This window comes from Gallinula chloropus (genome assembly GCF_964237585.1).
Source record: "Gallinula chloropus genome assembly, chromosome: 14".
NCBI lineage: Eukaryota > Metazoa > Chordata > Aves > Gruiformes > Rallidae > Gallinula > Gallinula chloropus.
Window position 1 is genome coordinate 6410403 of NC_140099.1, and position 17052 is coordinate 6427454.

Below are 17052 nucleotides of genomic sequence, written 5' to 3' on the forward strand. Positions count from 1 at the left end.
ATTTATCACTTTAACTGTTCCAAAAGAATAGTACAAAGGCAGTTTTGCAGGTGTGGCACTTGCATGGAAACAAAGCAATAAAACTCTTTATCCCAGAGCCTGAAGTTACTGTGAAGCATTTGTGCACTGTGGCTCCCAACAGCCCCAGCTCCCTGAGCAGGCTGCAGCTGACCTCAGTTTAATATAAGTGCAGCCACACTCGCCTGATCTTCTGGGCATCTTCCTACAGTTCTGCTTTGCTCGTTGTGTTGAACACCGCAGGGTCACAGGGCCTCCAACTACTCTCTTGTCAGGGTAACAGTTTTGGTCCTCAGCTTTGAACCCTGCTTAGGGCAACAATACTGTAATTCTCACAACACTCAAAGACAATAGAGGGCCAACAGGCCCATCTGAACAGCAGATGAAGAGAGTTGTGTGTATGTTTAATCCCATGCTGGTGGTAGCCAGGAGGGAATTTGGATTTAAAAAACAGCAAAAGCAATTTTGCTTTAGCAGATGGAGCCTCCTGGTGACCCTCCAGAGCCCCTGCCCATGCCCATCAATACAGACATGGCAGGAAAGGATACCAGAAGCATCTGCACAGTGTTTCAATAGCCCTGGCAGAAAGGTCAAAATACAGAAGAGGTACAAAATATACAGCTGATACAGGGCATGTAGCCACAGCACACAGCCACTACCTTGTCTGAAACAAGAGAGGTTAAGGCTTCCTGATACAGCAGCACAGCACGCCCATATGCCACCATATTCCTCAGATGGAAACTTCAGGCACCAAAGTCTGACTAGAGGCCATGAGATCCTTAAGAAATAATATGAGGAATATCACATTTTGACATTTGGCCCTTCCTGGAGGCACAGTAAGGATGCCCCCAACAAAAGCCAAACCTGCCCAGACCCAGTTATAGCTCCTGACCCACGAAGGCTACTCCCACCTCTTGCAAAGCTGGTTGTGGCACAAGAGCAGGTAAAATAAGATGTACCCTAAACAGACTGCAGTCAGTCTTTCTGCTGGAGCTTTATAGGGGAACAGGGTGTGAGGCTTTTTTAATGCTGCAGCATTACTGCTGCAACTGAGGAGTCCCACTGTAACCATACCCCCCACACTTGCTCACATTCAAGAAGCAGAGGGTTCTGTCCTTTGGGAACTTACCTCTTCTCTCGCTGATATGGTGGAAGCAGGAGTGTTGGGCACAGAGCTGAGGGAGGTGCTTGGTCCTGTCCCTGATGAACTCTGTGAGTCCCCATCTCCAGCAACATCGTGAATCTCTCGAGCAAGGATGGCCACATCCTTCACCAAGGTCTGGCTGAGTCTGAAGCACAGGACATGCAGATGAGCCGTTAGGACACACAATACAACAAGCCTCATAAAATATAAAAGGAGCAGCACCCACCAAATGTTTCTATTTATAACCTCTGCAGAGGCTAGGGAAAGCAGGGGTTTTGGGGTGCCTTGGCAGGGTGCTAAAGAATACTCTGGCTACATACAAGAGGAACAAAGTAAATCCACTCCTCTTCCACACCCAGCTTTAAAGCAGAGATTTGGTAACAAGCAAATTCTAGTGAGTGCCTGCTATCAGAAAGCACTGGAGAAAATCCATAAAGAAGTGCTAGATTATTGCTCCCCCACCCATGCACTCTACTTTAAAAAAAAAATAAATTAATAGAACACAACCACTTTTTCTTCTTGAGACTTCTTTCTTTCCCATTTAAAAGCCACATAAGGAAAGGTTTTCTTCTTTATTACTTAAATAATAAAATTTCAAACTTTCTTTACTTCTCCTTTGTGGTTTATAGACTGTAAATCAAAGTGTGTCTCCACGTTCTTCAGAAGGGCTGCGGGTATTACCAGGGTAAGCGCAGAGGGATCTGGTTTTCAGAAACCAAATCTTGAAACTTCAAGGCTCTTGACAGGTATCCAGTTAACACTCAGCAATTGCACCATTCCGGTCTATTTGCTCTGGATCTCAAAAAGAGTTTTGAAGTCTCTGATGGTTGCTAGCAGAGGTTAAAAAAGCCCACTTCAAGAGTGGCTGCTGGGGTAACTTAAGAGAAAAGGTCCTAAGAAAAAAAAAATCTTCCAGCTAGCCAGCTTCATCTGAAAGATACTTAAATTAAAAAACCAAGCAATGTAATAAGACTGTCACTTCATCAAAATGTTTCCTCGAAAACACGTAAGTGAACTAATAAAGAGCAGTTTCCTCTGCCTGCCTAAGGTGCCCCCATCCCTGCTGTCACCAAACACATCCATTATATGATTCACTTACTATAAACAAGTGGCATTTTCCCTTTTAACTCTCTCTGACTCCTCTAAACCCCTCCCAGTTAATTTGGGAGCAGCAACGGAAATCAAGACTGCAATTACAAAGCAGACTGAGTGACCCAGCCCTGCAATGTGCAGCGCCAGACCGGCCTGACGCAGCCGGTTATTTATAGCTGCTGCAACTCCACGCGCTCTCCCGCGCCAGGAACGCTGCTGGAAGGGAAACCAGCGTCTCCCACACGCAGGCTTCGTGCAGCGCAGGTAATGCAGCCTGGTTTGAAGGCTGACACACTTTCCAGCAGCCTGGCAGCAATGTTCAAGTGAGAAAATCCCTTCTGATTTTTCAAGCACGAGCTGGAAACGCTGACCAAAAGCAGACAGAAAGACGGCTTTGGCAATTGAAAGTATTTCAAGAACGGGCAGTACAATGGAAGACCAGTATTTCTGGAAAGTTGGCATAATGCAGTTGCATATTAGAGATGTCAAACCTAAAATGCCACTGTTTAAAAAAAGAATCTATTTGCTTTACTGCCGAGGTCCTCCAGGCAACCACCAGACCACCAGTATACAACAGGTCCCGTATCCAGGGACATCAAGCTCAGCAACAACTCATTTATACACAGAGTCCAGACAGACATTCTTGTTTGGATGCAACTGTGCCAAGTACAGAGGTTTCTGTCCCACAGTGACTGCCTGCTGCTCCCTCACCAGCTTCAGGCAAAGCAATTTCAACAAGTTTACATGTTCAGTCTTCACTAATCCATTTGACTTCCTCTGCAGAGAATTAGGACAGTTCATACCAACCGGTTCATGCACACACAGTGGCTTCCAGCAGGAAACAGAGATCAGCAGGTACAGACAGTTACATCTTTGGACTTAGAGCTAAAAGAGAATACCCATCCACAGCTTGAACAAGAAACAAGCCATGGTACAACCTCACTTCCCCATGCCCTGGCATTTTCTAGCCAGAAAGTACAACCAGCCCTGTTTTGGCAGAGGCTGTAAAGCCAATGTTCAGATATAAAGGAGATGGGGAGCACAACAGGAGAGACTGCCTCTCCTTCTACCTCCACACCTGCATTTGTTTAGAACACCACAGAAAACAACCCATTTTCAGCACGTGGGTCGATGCACAAAGCCCCACCTCACCTGGCTATCTCTGCTATCTCTGCCGTTTGGGCCATGAAGTTGTAGGGGTCGGGGTGGTCATCAAAATCTTCATCCTCGTCCGTTTCTCTGCCGTTGTGCTTCTGCTTGCTCAGCCCAGAGCCACGTATCCTTGGTGTTTGTGTGGCTGTTGAAGTATGGGAGCGTTTGTGTTTAGGGGAGCTGTGATTTGAGCCATACTCCTCCTCCGAAGTAGAAGTGTAATCTGAACCCTGCTGTCTCCGCCTTGATGCTTATAAAAAATGAATTGGTTTCAGACGAGGAAAGTAGTAAAGATTAACTACAAAAGGGCAAAAAGGTAACACAAAACTAGCCCAAGAACACAAGGAAAGGAGAGTTTCTGTGCAGATTTTAAGTTAAACAGCCCATTCTCAGAGCTTATTTCAAAGTTGAGCCCTCCTATGGCTCTGATTCACTACAGAAATTTGGTGTGGGCAATTCCAATGGAAAAGCAAGATGACTCTGCTAACAACTCCAATGTAGTGATTACCACAGACTTGGCTTTCCATGCACAGAAGCTCTGTGTATAAGTAGCACACGTTTCAGACTCCTCACAGTCCCACAGAAGTCCTTTTCTCAAGAGCCCAATTTTCAAGCCCTGCCAATTAGCTGCAAGTACAAGCAAAAGGAGGGGGTTTGAGTGAAGAACAGACTATGGTGCTTGGTGTTATTTGCAAGAGTCCACTCCCACATTCAACTCCTGCCTCACAATTCACCATGAATGACACTCTACAAGAAAGAGCGTTCACACAGCCAGGACCAGCTCCAACCCCTGGAGCCACGAGGAAGCTGCCCACTTATCCCAACTGGTTCTGCAGATCTGTAGACACCCATGTCCTCCTTGCACAGGAAGCATTGAGATGCCCTTATTTGAAAACTGGGCTCCTGGGTTTTTTACTGCCTCACTACGTTCTCTATGGATCATTCCCTTCTTCCTTGAAGAATGAAGACCCAACAAACATGGAAGCAGCACAGTCATTTAGAACTGCAACACCTAAAAGCTTCATTGTGTCACCAAGATTGTCATAACACTGCAACACTGCAAGCAAATTAAGCCAGATTCAGAGATGATACAAATAAAAATAACAAATCTGGCACATCCAGGTAGAAACTATAGTTAATTACTGTATTGTGAAAAAATCATTCCTAGTATTCCTCAACTATAAGCTACATAAATGTCTTGAGATATGCAGGAAAAATAAATTTGCTCATATTCCATCAGTAGAGATTGTCTATTTTTTTTTAAACACAGATTTAGAATCAAGAGATCTCCCTGTCATTAACAATTTTAAAATGAAGAGCCTGATTTTCCATCCCTGTATGCCAAGGGGAACCAGAATCAGCTCCCTCCGTACCATTCAAATTACACTGAGTAAACAAATCGTGTACACAGAGGAGCAGGGAAGACCAGCCCTTAGCTTTCAGAACTGGTAACTTGGATTATGCTGATGTTATCTGTGGGTTTCACATAAAGTTACTTCAGATGGCCGAACAATCCACTGGCATTTCTTGTCCCAAGGCCAGATAGTTCGTTCTGTTCCTCTGTTAGCAAGGTTAACTTTCTCCCACTGGGAGAGCTGGAAGCTACTGTGGTAGCTAAACACTTTAAGAAGTCCTTCAATACATCAGCTACATCTGCCTCCTTATTCCCAAGGCTTGACACTCAATGCTTTTTTATCAAGCTAAAAAATGTCTTGATGGCACAGTGCAAGAGTTCAGTTTATCAGTGTTTCACTGCTGCTTCAGGAACAGGGTGCTAGGTGTTGATTTACTAGATGTATAATAGCATTAGTACAGAAACATGCATCACACACTTGGTACAGCACAAGGAAGCATGAAGTACACTAGTATACTTAGAGCTTGTGCAAGGTCCACAATCCTATCAAGGAATTAGGAGGTTAGTATTTTAAGAGCAACTAATTCAGAGAAAGGATTAGCATCATCTGCTGCAACTATGCAGAAAGAAGGGTGTTAGCATGCTGCTACAGAGCTCTGGAAATCAAAAACCAATTCATTTAAACCACGAACTGGCCAACACTTATCATTTCTCTCCAAATGATTTGAAGTCTGTGGTCCAAAGGCAGAGGGAGTAACAGAGAGTGGCTCCTGTTTGGAAAACTCTGGCCACATTATTTTGCTTGAAATTTGTTATTGTTTAACAAGAAGTCATTAATAGCATCATCTCAAAAGAAGGCAAGATAAGAGACTGCACATACTCTTTTAGCTCATCACATTCTGATTTACATGCGTATAAAAATGCGTGAGAAAAAAATAATCATTAAAATAAAAGGGAAGCTGGATGCACGAAACCCAAATCAAAACAAGCAGCAAATAACATTTTAGCATGCAATAAAAGTGAATCCTGCAAGAATAATTATTTCAACTGTATAAAAATACACAAGGACACATCCAGAACTCACAGACCTCTTACAAAATCACAGATCTGCTGAAAATAGCATCACCTCCAACAGGTCTGAGAAACCCAGCCAAAGGGGTTCTTCCTGTCCCACTACCCCCCCCCCCGCCACACACAGACACACAGTCCTTCCTAAAAAGCTAAGCAAACAGAATTAGTTTGCCACACCCACTGTAGGTCAAGGACTACAGGCACAGACCAGGAGCTAGACCAAAGGTGTTGGGGACAATCTGTGATTACCAATTACCACCTTAGAGCTGTCATCTGCATTGTCTCCATCTCTTAATTAAAGGCTGATTTCAGTATGATTAGCTGAGGTACTGGGGGAGCTGGCAGAGGTGCTCACCAAGCAAATGTGCACCATTTATCAACAGTCCTGGCTAACCAGGGAGGTTCCAGTTGACTGGAGGTTAGCCAGTGTGATGCCCATCTACAAGAAGGGCCAGAGAATCTAGGGAGCTACAGGTCTGTCAGTCTGACCTCAGTGCCAAGGAAGAGTTATGGAGCAGATCATCCTGAGTGCCATCACATGGCACGTATAGGACAACCAGGTGATCAGACCCTGTCAGCATGGGGTCATGAAAGGCAGATCCTGCTCGAAAAACCTCATCTCCTTCTATGACAAAGCGACACACTTAGAGGATGGGAAAAGGCTGTGGGTGCTGTTTACCCAGACTTCAGAAAAGACTTGGACAATTTTCCACAGCGTACTCCTGGAGAAACTGTGTGCTTGTGGCTCGACCAGGCTGGGTAAACCAAACAGCTGGACAACCAGGCACAAAGAGAGTTGTGTGAATGGAGTTAAATCCAGTGGGTGGCCAGTGACAAGTGGTGTTTCTCAGGGCTCAGTACTGGGGCTAGTTGTCTTATAATATCTTTATTGATGACCTGAATGAGTGGATTGGAGTGCACCCTCAATAAGTTTGCAGATGACACCAAGTTGGAAAAGAGTGTTGATCTGCTTGAAGGTGGAGAAGCTCTACAGAGGGATCTGGACTAGCTGGATTGATGGGCCAAGGCCAATTGTATGAGGTTCAACAAGGCTCAGTGCCACGTCCTGCACTTGGGTCACAACAACCCCATGCAACACTACAGGCTTGCAGAAGAGTGGCTGGAAAGTTGCCTGGTGGAGAAGCACCTGGGAGTGTCAGTTGGCAGCTGTCTGAATATGAGCCAGCAGTGTGCCCAGGCGGACAAGAAGGACAACAGCATCCTGGCTTGTATCAGAAACAGCGTGGCCAGCCAGACCAGGGAAGAGATTGTCCCCCTGTACTTGGCACTGGTGATGCCACATCTCGAGTATTGTATTCAGTTTTGGGTGGCTCACTACAAGAAATTGAGGTGCTGGAGCCTGTCTGAAAAAGGGCAACAAAGCTGGTGAAGGGTGTCAAGCACAAGTCTTAGAAGGAGTGGCTGAGGGAACGGGAAGCCTGGAGGCTGAGGGGAGACCTTATCGCTGCTCTCTACAACTACTTAAAGGAGAGTGTAGCCAGGTGGGTGTTGCTCTCTTCTCTCATGTAACAAGCAATAGGACAACAGGAAATGGCCTCAAGCTGTGCCAGGAGAGGTTCAGATTGGGCATTAGGAAAAATTTCTTCACCAAAAGGATTGCCAAGCACTGGAACAGGCTGCCTAGGGAAGTGGTTGTGTCCCTATCCCTGAAGGCATTTAGAAAATGTGCAGATGTGGTATTTAAGGATACAGTTTAGTGGTGGACTTGGCAGTGACAGGTTAACAATTGAACTTGATTTTAAAGGTATTTTCCAACCTAAACAATTTTATGATCCGCTTTGGTATTTCAAGGGTCTATTGAGTACACAGCTACAGGGCGAGACAGCCCCCAGATCTCCCACCTCATGGAAAACACAACTGTGCACTTGCCTTCCCTACAGCAAAAGTGAATGAGAACACATAGTCGTGGGAATCTCTCAGGACAATCAATGTGCAGTGTCACTTCCACATTTACATCACATTTGCATTTACAGAAAGAACAATGGAACAGCCCTCACAACACAGGGACACTTATTTCTTGTTCTCCTGCTTCAGATGCCTTCAAACCTGTCACCTTGGACATCAGCTGTCATCAACACAAAGCAAACTTTGAATCTTAGAAGTCAAAGAAAAACTGAACAGAATTTCTTGCAGCATTAAATTCTACTTTTTATCAAAAAAATGGCAAACACGCTTCTGTCAAATGGCAGCTGGTTGTTCAAAAAACAAAGTCACTGAAAAAAAACAGAAAAGGGGAAAAAAAAAAGAAAGAAAAATAGCTATTTGCAATATCCTCACAGACAACACCCCAGTAATATCTCACTGGGTAGGAGAGATGCTCTGCTGTCTCCAAACCCACAGGAAATCTCAACGTCCATACCGCCTGTGAATGCAGACTTGTACTCACCAATGCAGCTTCGCACTACTGAGGTACCAATCCTTAGCAACCACGTGCAGCCTATAAATCAGAAAGAGGGCAACAAGGGGGGGAAACAAAGCACGAGCACTTACTGGATGAAGTGGAATACTTGACGCTGCTTGAGCGGGTCCTGCTGAAAGGCTGCTTCACAGAGGCAGCAGCCGCAGCAGCAGTTTTCCTTGCCGCAGCCCTGACGTCTGAAACACCCGTCTTCCGATAGGACTCCACACTCCGGCCCGAAAACCCTGTTCTCGACTGTGCTGTTTCGGAGTCACTGGGCACTGTAAATGAACCTGCCCGTTTCCTTGGCATGGCAAGGATGTCCAGCCTGGAGAGCTTCTTTGTCTCTGTGGACTGTTTCTGGCCTGGAGTGGTGGCTTCAGGGTTGGAGGCTGTTTTCTCAGTATCAACGCATTCGTTGTCTGAAGCATCTCCCAGCCGGGCACGACGTAGCTTTGAGGCCCTTGTGGGCCGGGGGGTGGATAAGCTGTTTGAGCGGGTGAGAACTTGCTGGATTTTCTGCACATTAGAGCTGGTTTTGCTGTTGTCTTCCTTGGTGGGCTGAGTAAAAGGTTTCCTTCTGGGAACCGGCCGTGCCACAGAGTGTTCGTGGTCAGACACAACTGCGTCAGGGACCGGCAAGTAGGGCAGGCTGGAACTTCTTTCATCATCTGTGAAGTCGAGAGAGCCTCGAGCCCCAGCGCTCCGCTTCATCTGGAAGCGTTTGGTGGCCTCTGTGCGGTTCTGTGCCTCCGGCGCTTGGGTTTTCCGCTTCTCCGTCAGCCTGTCCCGAGCGCTGGGCTGCACACACTGGTCCTGGATGGACGGTGTGGAGGAAGACTTCTCCTTCTGCAAGCTTGCGACTGCTTTGCGTTTTGGGGCACTCACTGGGACATTCTTGCCGCTCACCAAGCTGACTGTGCTGGCAGTGTCCACGTCTGAGTCGCCTGACAAGGAGTCTTCCAGTTGACCAGCAGTTTCTGAGGGCTCCAGCTGTTGGTTTTGACCAAGTAATTTGGCTTCCAGTGCTGCCAAGGCAGTTTCAGTGTCCTTGAGGAGAAGATGAGTCTCCTGACCAAAGTCCATGCGAGTTGACCGAACAGCCTCTAAATCTTTAAGCAGAGGGTGACTTGAAATATGTGGGAGTTTATTTTGAGGAACACCACTGCTTGATTTATCTTTGGTAAAACTTTCCTGCCTAACAAAGGATGATACTTCCTTTCCTGTCACATTTTCCTGATCTTGCGGAAGACTCTGGTGAAGAGAAATAACCACTTTTCCTGCTGCGTTAATGTAAGCACTAACATCTTTGACCGTTGGCTTTCCAGGAACTGGCGTGCCAGCAGACTTGAAGGAAAACTCCTGATCCTTGCTGTCTTTGTCTGCTCGAGCATGGGACACGCTCAGAGAGAGCTTTGAGGGAATCCCCACATCGTTGCTGTCATCACCAATGTAGAACGAAGTAGAAACCGCCTCACTTACGGCTTTCACGTTTGAGACCCGGGAGGCTCCTGGCTGTCGGCTCTCTGATTTAGTTTCTTCCCCCATCTGCTCTAGCATTTTATGGTTCTCTTTGTATTTTTTGCCTTTTTCCATGCTGAAGCCATCATCAGATCTGCTGGCATCACTGAGGCTGTCTGGGTCCAAATCTTCCTGGATGAGGAGCCGGCCATTGGGATCGCCATAGGCTTCCACGCAGTGGTCCTTCACGATGGTTCTTTTGGTAACCTCTGAGTAGGACTCCTGGCAGACCAGGACTGCAGGCGTGGGGCTGTCTGATTTATCACTTGGTGGGAGTTGGGGAAGAAGGCGCCTTGTTCTCGAGGGCACAGCGTTTTCTGGTTCCCCAGGTTTTGGGGCTGCATTGCTTTCTGAATAAAGAGGATAAGAATCAATTTTTGTACAGCTATACCTCCTGTTTATTTAGGAAGAGCTTGATCCTGCAAAGTGCAAGTCCACAAAATTACTCAGAAGAGACATGCTTAGAACTAAGCTTTCATGTAATATTAACATCACCAGGACCTAGCTCTGCTCAGTCCCTCAGGTTTGTCAATACACTTTAGGCAAAATTGTACACAACTCCTTTGCTGGATAGGAGTGCTCAACACCTTCACTCTCTCAAGATTTCAGATTAATTTTCCCATAATATATCTCTCAGTAGAGGTGGCCTCCAACCCCGATGGCAGGTTAACAGCATTGCTAGCATCCATCTACCATGAATCAGGTCTTGAGAAGGAGATGAAAAGCACCAAGACAAATCAATTCAGAGTTTTAAGTGCCATTCTACACAACACAGCTCATTTGACTAAATCAATGGTGTTTCTCACAGTACAAGTTCTCACATGATCCCACAGCAAAGTCTCAGGAGAAAGACCCTATAACAACAAAGAGGCTCTGAATTACAGCTCACCAGCATGGGTGGGCTTATCAGTACAGACACTTCATAGAAAGAGAACTTTCACTTCTTGCTTGCTGCTGATCAGGACTTCATATCTGATATAACCTTTAAATACCTGGATAACTGGTTATTTGACTATGGTAATATTTCAAGCACTCCAGGAGTCAGGTTCTCACACAGTATGAAAACAATGGCACTGACCTTCAAAACAAAGGATCTTTCTAATCCTTTGTGAACCTATCTATAGGTGTTGATGGCATGTAGATACTTCCAACCAAAAAAAAAAGTTGAAAATGTGTGAAAAAGCCAACAAAGCACACTTCTCCCTTTGTTACACACAGGACCACAGGGCCTGCAAACTGTCTTCCCAGATACAATGGGAGTATGATCTCCTGCTCCCCTTCTCCCCTCCACACCCAGTTTTCTACACTGATCACTACACTTCAAACCTGCCATTGGACACCAAACCCCACAGCAGCCTAAAATTCTCAGCACAGCCAGACACAGGTAAAGCACACAAAATAAAGAACACAAGTCAGCAATTAAAGCCAAGACAACTTGCAAAGGGCTTTCATCTGGCATCATAAAGCAGTCTAAAGAATCACTACTTGGGGCTAGTTAACACCCAAGGCCCTTACAATCTTTCTCCTTCCCAGGTGCCCTTTAGTCACGTCAAACATAATATTTAAGAACTTATTGGATGGCTCTGAAATGCAAACCAGAGTCTCTCTTCATCTTTCCTCCGCTGGGAACGATTCAGTCTGTCCTTCTCATTCCCAAACACATTAGCTAACAAAACAAGCTACTGAAAATAAGCCACAGCCAGACGCACAGAAACCCTTAATTCCTGCCTTTCATATCACCTTGGCTTACATTCAGCCACTTTCAAAAAGTAGTGTCAGGATGAGTCTTACCTGCACCTCCATCACCCTGCCCAGAGACAGATCCAGAGTCAGCATAACTGTCCGCAAGGCTTGCCCACCTAGACACCCACTTCTGACTCCCTTGAGACGTTGCAGACATCTACAATGAGGTAGGGAAGGCAGTGTCAGAAAGATGGTTTGTAAACCTAGCTGCAAAAATCTCTCAGTCTTCTCAAAATGCAAATCAATCTGCACATGACATTTCCACCCAGACAGGGAACCCATCTATACCTCCCCATCCCAGCAAGTCCACCTGGACTGCCCGTACCTGCGCATCAGCCTCAGACCCACTGACGGCTTTTGAGGGAAATGCCTGGAGCAAGGGTGACTTCTGACTAGTGCCATTTTCATTGATTAGATGCTGATGAGAACTGGAGTCATCTTTTTCACCTTTAATTACTGGTCTAAAGGCTGAAGAGATTCTAGAAAATTCAGGCGACTCAAGAACACCAAAAACCTGAAAAAGTGTTTGAATGGGAAAGATGAACAAACAAGAAAACAGGAAAATATTAGTCCAAAATCCAAAGCATTAATCACACACAAACTATCATTCCAAAGGGACAGAAACTCTTGCCACCACTTCCAGGCAAATGAAATAATTTTTCTCTCTACTCCACAGTAGCAGCTTTAGATACACTTACTCATCGATTCCCACTCACACCCACCTTTTCTCTCACCCTCGTTATTTCCGTGTGTCGCCTTCAGCAGTAGTAACTTTCACTGAAAAGGAGTCCCTTGGCAGATCAGAAACTTAGGGTGTCAGGAAAGCTCACTACCAGGTATTTTCACAGAGAATTAGAAAAAGCTGGGAGAGCTCCATGTCCAGATTCCTTCATAGACTGTATGTAGCACCAAGTGGGCCAAGCAAAGGAACCCTGCACTGCTAGGAGCTGGGAAAGGACGCACCTCAGAGAGGGGTGGGTGTCTCAGCTAGCTGGCCAGATTCCCTCTGGAAACAAACAGGCTTTCCCAGGGAGGTGACAAGGATCCATGCCTCTGAAGGCCTTGTTTCTCTGCCCTGACTATAGGTAGTTCACAACAAGATGCCACCATGGACAGTACCTAGGCTGGGCAGAGACACCCCAAAAGTTCTCCACTCTCACTTCTATTAAAAACAAGTGTGCACACAATGGTGGGGGAATATAGAGTTACATCAACCTCACAGCAAGTCCAGAATTCACATCATCTTTCTTCCTTGACAGAAACACTGAGGTTGTCATTAGTTGTTGTTCAAGTAGCACTGCACTATGGCTGTCAGAGGCAGAACTTGGCCAGCTCACCTGCCCAAGTCACGTGGCTGCCGAGACCATTTCCCAGAAATAATTGTATTTTAGTGGCATTTTTCCTCATACTTCCCCATCAGAACCATCCAATGTCAGGCCTAGGGCCTGGCTGCAGCTTACACACCCTGCCCTGAAAGCTTCTGATCGCATTTCAAACAAGATGTAAGGAACAACTGTAATAAATTAGAAAAAAAAAAGAGAGAAGCTAGATCCAGGCTCACAGAACACTGCATACAAAACTCTACAGCCAGGTTCAATTAAGGCTTCCCTTAAACCTCACCATCTTCCTGCCTACACTTCATTAAATTTTCATAGCAACTTGCCAGTTTTGTTTTCATAGTAGATCACAGATGAAAGTTAAACCTGAAAATCAGCCAAACTTTAGTTTGCCCTCTGGCTGTTTAGTTGGGTGGGGTTTTTTTTTAAGCCTCTCCCTCATTTCTGGGGTTTTGTTTTCAGGCTATCACTCACTTTGCAAAACCCAAGCAAATATAGATCCATCTAGGATTGCCTCTGCCCTAAACCACACCCTTCGCTATATCAACTAGCTGCCACTTGCCCTGCCAGCAAGCACTCCCTTCCTAACCAGGAGCAGCCAAACACAGAACCACCCAGCATCAGGGCTTGTGAGGGATGAGGAGCACCAGCCCTTGGCCAGCTGCTGCTGCAGAATAAACAGATGGCAAGCCCGCACTGGAGCTTTTGCATCCAAATCCCATTTTGGAAACAAGGCAACTTTTGCTCCGAGTTTACGTTGTCTTCTTGCACTTTGCTGTTGTTGTTGTTTGTTTGTAGTTCTGCTGCTTTGTTAGGGTTCTTTAAAGACCAGCCTTGCAATTTGTTGGGGCCTATCCTTAACACAGGTCACCCAGGATGACTTCCCACCCCTACCCATAAATGCTGCTACACCCAGTTCAAAAGGGAGTCATTCATGGCAACAGCTAACGAAGCTAGGCCCTCCAGCACAAGGTACAGGAGACCAAGCCTTCAGCCCTCAGACCAAGCATAGGAAAACAGCATTTACCTGATCTATCATTTTTCGTGCTTCCTCCACCTCTTTATCTTGCGACTCCGTCTCAATGGTGTATGTGCCTGTCTCACTCACACTGTCTTCCTCATCATTCCTCCTGCCCTGGGCAGCCTTCACCTCTGGAGGTGGAGCAGAGGCAGGTTCTGGTTCTGACAATATAACCACTCGTGGAGCTACTGGCACAGGCAAAGGTGCTGGTTTCTCAGTGCTCGGCTTCCCAGACTGAGCAGTCTCCCGCAAATACTCAGCCATAAAATCCTGAGCCATTTTAGACTTCCTTCCAACGCTCCCGTAAGTTTTGGCTCTGGAAGCAGAGGAGGATGAGGAGTTGATCCGATCCTCTGTCTTCTCCCTCTTGAAGGAGCTAGTTCTCTGGGTCGCAGAGGAGCTGTTACTGGGTTTCCCAGCCTGGGCCCCGACGTGGGATGGCGGTACCGCATTTCCCAGCTTCTCCGCTGGCAGTGCGTTCTTGCGCTTCTCAACCTTGGTCTTCAGCCCTGGATCGGTGTCGCTCTGGGAGGAGTGAGCGCTGTGCGTGAAGGACTGCGACCGCTTCTTCCGCGGCGTGTCCTCGAAGAACTCGATGACGAAGGCCTGCTTGTTGTGCAGCATCTCGTGGGGATCACGCCTCATCTGGCGCTGCAGCCTGGTTTGCTCCGTCGCCCGTTCGCTGCCTGTCGTCGTCTCCTTCTCTGCCTTGGGTGCCACGGGGTCTTCGGAGTCGCTCTGTGTCCCGTCCTCGTGCCTATTGCCTGGAAACAAGGTATGTATGTAGATTTTACTTTTGTACTCCTAGTTGCTCTGGCCCTCTCATTACCTCCCACTTCAAATTTCTCATTTCAGTTAAAAGAAGAAAAATAATCCTATAGGATTAAACAACTCCGAAGACATCTGCTGCGGTATAGGGACTGCATTCCATCAGAGGAAATAAAAGAGAAGGCAGCTCTCTCCTGACCACGCTTTTCACAAGTGCTTGGCCATCAAGCTTTTAAAAAACAATTCAAGAAATCATTTCAACCCCAAGGGTTTCTGATTTTGTAAAGCTGATTGGTTTAGATACCTTGTGTTTTGTTTCTTTCTTTTTTCCATTAAAATAAAAAAGATGAGATTATTTTACCGTTCTGCCCAATTACTGTAGTCCAAGATCATTAGATTCTCTGTTACAGAGCAGAAATATCTCTGTAGGATCGATAAATAAACCCCGTGCACTGCATCCCATAAAACCAAACTCCCATGATGAGGGACCACATCAATGTGTATCGAGTGCATGCACCCCTGAGCACCCACGTTCTCCACCCCCAAAAGGGGGAAATAAAGCAGAGGCTAACAGAAAAGAGAATTGGCACGATTCTTTACTTCTCTGGAGGTTTAATAATCACACAAGGACAGCTCCATTCGTTACACCATCCTATCACCAGCCAAACAAAGGTTAAATCATTACTAAGAGTTCACTAAGCTTAAATAAGTTTACAATTATTTTCATGTATGTTAGCGACAACCGTCTTTACAACCCTCTCTGTGTATCAGTAATTCTCTGCCCCCCCAGTGCCTTAGCTCAGGACTCTCAGAAAGCAAGCTGAAGTAAAACAAAAAGTTGAAAGTAAAACAAAAAAAAAACAAACCTTTTTTTGGAGAAGGAAACGGGTGTGAAGGCACACAACACGATTCAGTCAACGACCAGGAACCTGTCATCGGGAGAACGGGGAAAGAGGTCTCTGCGCTCTAGACTGTAATATGCAGCAAGATATACTGGCTAAAATACCACGTGTTTGAAAGGAAAACTGCTCAAACCTACTTTGCAAGTTCTCCAGACACATGGGTGAAGACCATTTATTACCTCGAGTTAGCTGTGAAAGATTAGAATTTAATACAAGATCCATTCAACCCAGGAGTCAGTCCTCTGAAGAGTTTCCTAACACCCTCATGAAGGAAGCCAGCACACTTTGCATTGGGCCCCAAGGGCTGATAAGCTTCGTCCTCGGAAGGGAAAGTTCTTAAATTAAAGGGTCTTGGCTAAGAACTCTGCTGCATGCAAAACAGTGAGGACACAAGTAAAAACACCCACTGTGGCCATGGATGTCCCAGCAGAACACCACACACACTCCCTCAAGCTGCTAAGACCCAAATTCTCTCGTACTGATACCAGGCTTTACATTCACCACATTGCTCCTGAAAAGGACAAACATTACTAAGGAACCCTGACAGTGGGCTTCTCTGATCCTGAAGACCCAAACCTGTAGGCAGCCCCTAAACCTGTAGGCAGCCTCCAAGACATCTTCAGAATTAGCCCTGCTAGAAGAACACGTTACACAGCTATCGCAGATAAGTGACTCCCTGTCCTCTGCCAACGCAGAGGCGGGTAAACTCCTCAAGGCCACCAACACCACACATTTTAATCAAATGTCCAAAGTGTTGATTTCTTGATATGCCAATTATGCATTAGATTACCTTATTTTTCTTCCCCAGGCCTTCTAGTCTGTAAAGAGGCAAGTGCAGCCAGTCTAGTTTGCCTGTGCAATGTTCAGGAAAATCCTAGGATGACCAGCAGCTGCCTGACTCTCTAGTTTTCTCCAAGAGGAAAGAGCAGAACTACTGAAGTACACTTCTATCCCTGACAATATTCTCCAGTGAGTCAACAAAATCCAGTATCATAATAGACAAAAACCCTGCCAAACCCCAATGCCAAGGCACAGTCACAGTAGACTGAAAATAAGACCCAAAATAATCAGCTGGGGCCCCTCAACATTATCCCTCATTGGGAAGAGCTAGAAATAAGCAATGACAACAAATCAGTTCAATTTCCATGCCTAGTCAAACCCCAGGGCTGGATATGTGAGACCTTTTTGACTGTAGAGACTTCTCAGAGAACTACACAAAACAGCAAGCTGGAGGCGCAATGGGCAAAATGCTTCGTATTATGAGATCCCCCCCCCCCCCCCCCCCGCCAACAAGGACCAAACAAATACATCTTTAAGGGAAAATGAGGTGTTGCTGTCCTTCAAAAAGGACCTCAAGAACAAGTACATCTGGTAACCTTCAATATGACTGCATCAGTTAAAGCTGCCATTCAAAAGAGCAGCTTTTCCAGAGGCCTGCAAGGCAGCGAGAGAAGCAGTGAGAAAGCAGGAATCGGTGGCCTCCTCCTCGCTGTACAGAGCACAGCCCAAG

General features: G+C 46.1%; 1 protein-coding gene across 1 annotated transcript in view; it reads right to left on the minus strand.

The window, feature by feature from the left end:
* CEP170B (centrosomal protein 170B) overlaps positions 1–17052 on the minus strand; it is a gene marked incomplete at its 5' end in the record, with an annotated part of 54454 nt that overhangs the window by 8126 nt on the left and 29276 nt on the right. Inside the window, 7 exons of the mRNA XM_084270448.1 lie at positions 1148–1307; positions 3407–3656; positions 8343–10121; positions 11563–11671; positions 11840–12028; positions 13879–14636; positions 15507–15569. Of these exons, the coding sequence (XP_084126574.1) occupies positions 1148–1307; positions 3407–3656; positions 8343–10121; positions 11563–11671; positions 11840–12028; positions 13879–14636; positions 15507–15569 (3308 nt within the window). The remainder of the gene's footprint in view (positions 1–1147; positions 1308–3406; positions 3657–8342; positions 10122–11562; positions 11672–11839; positions 12029–13878; positions 14637–15506; positions 15570–17052) is intronic.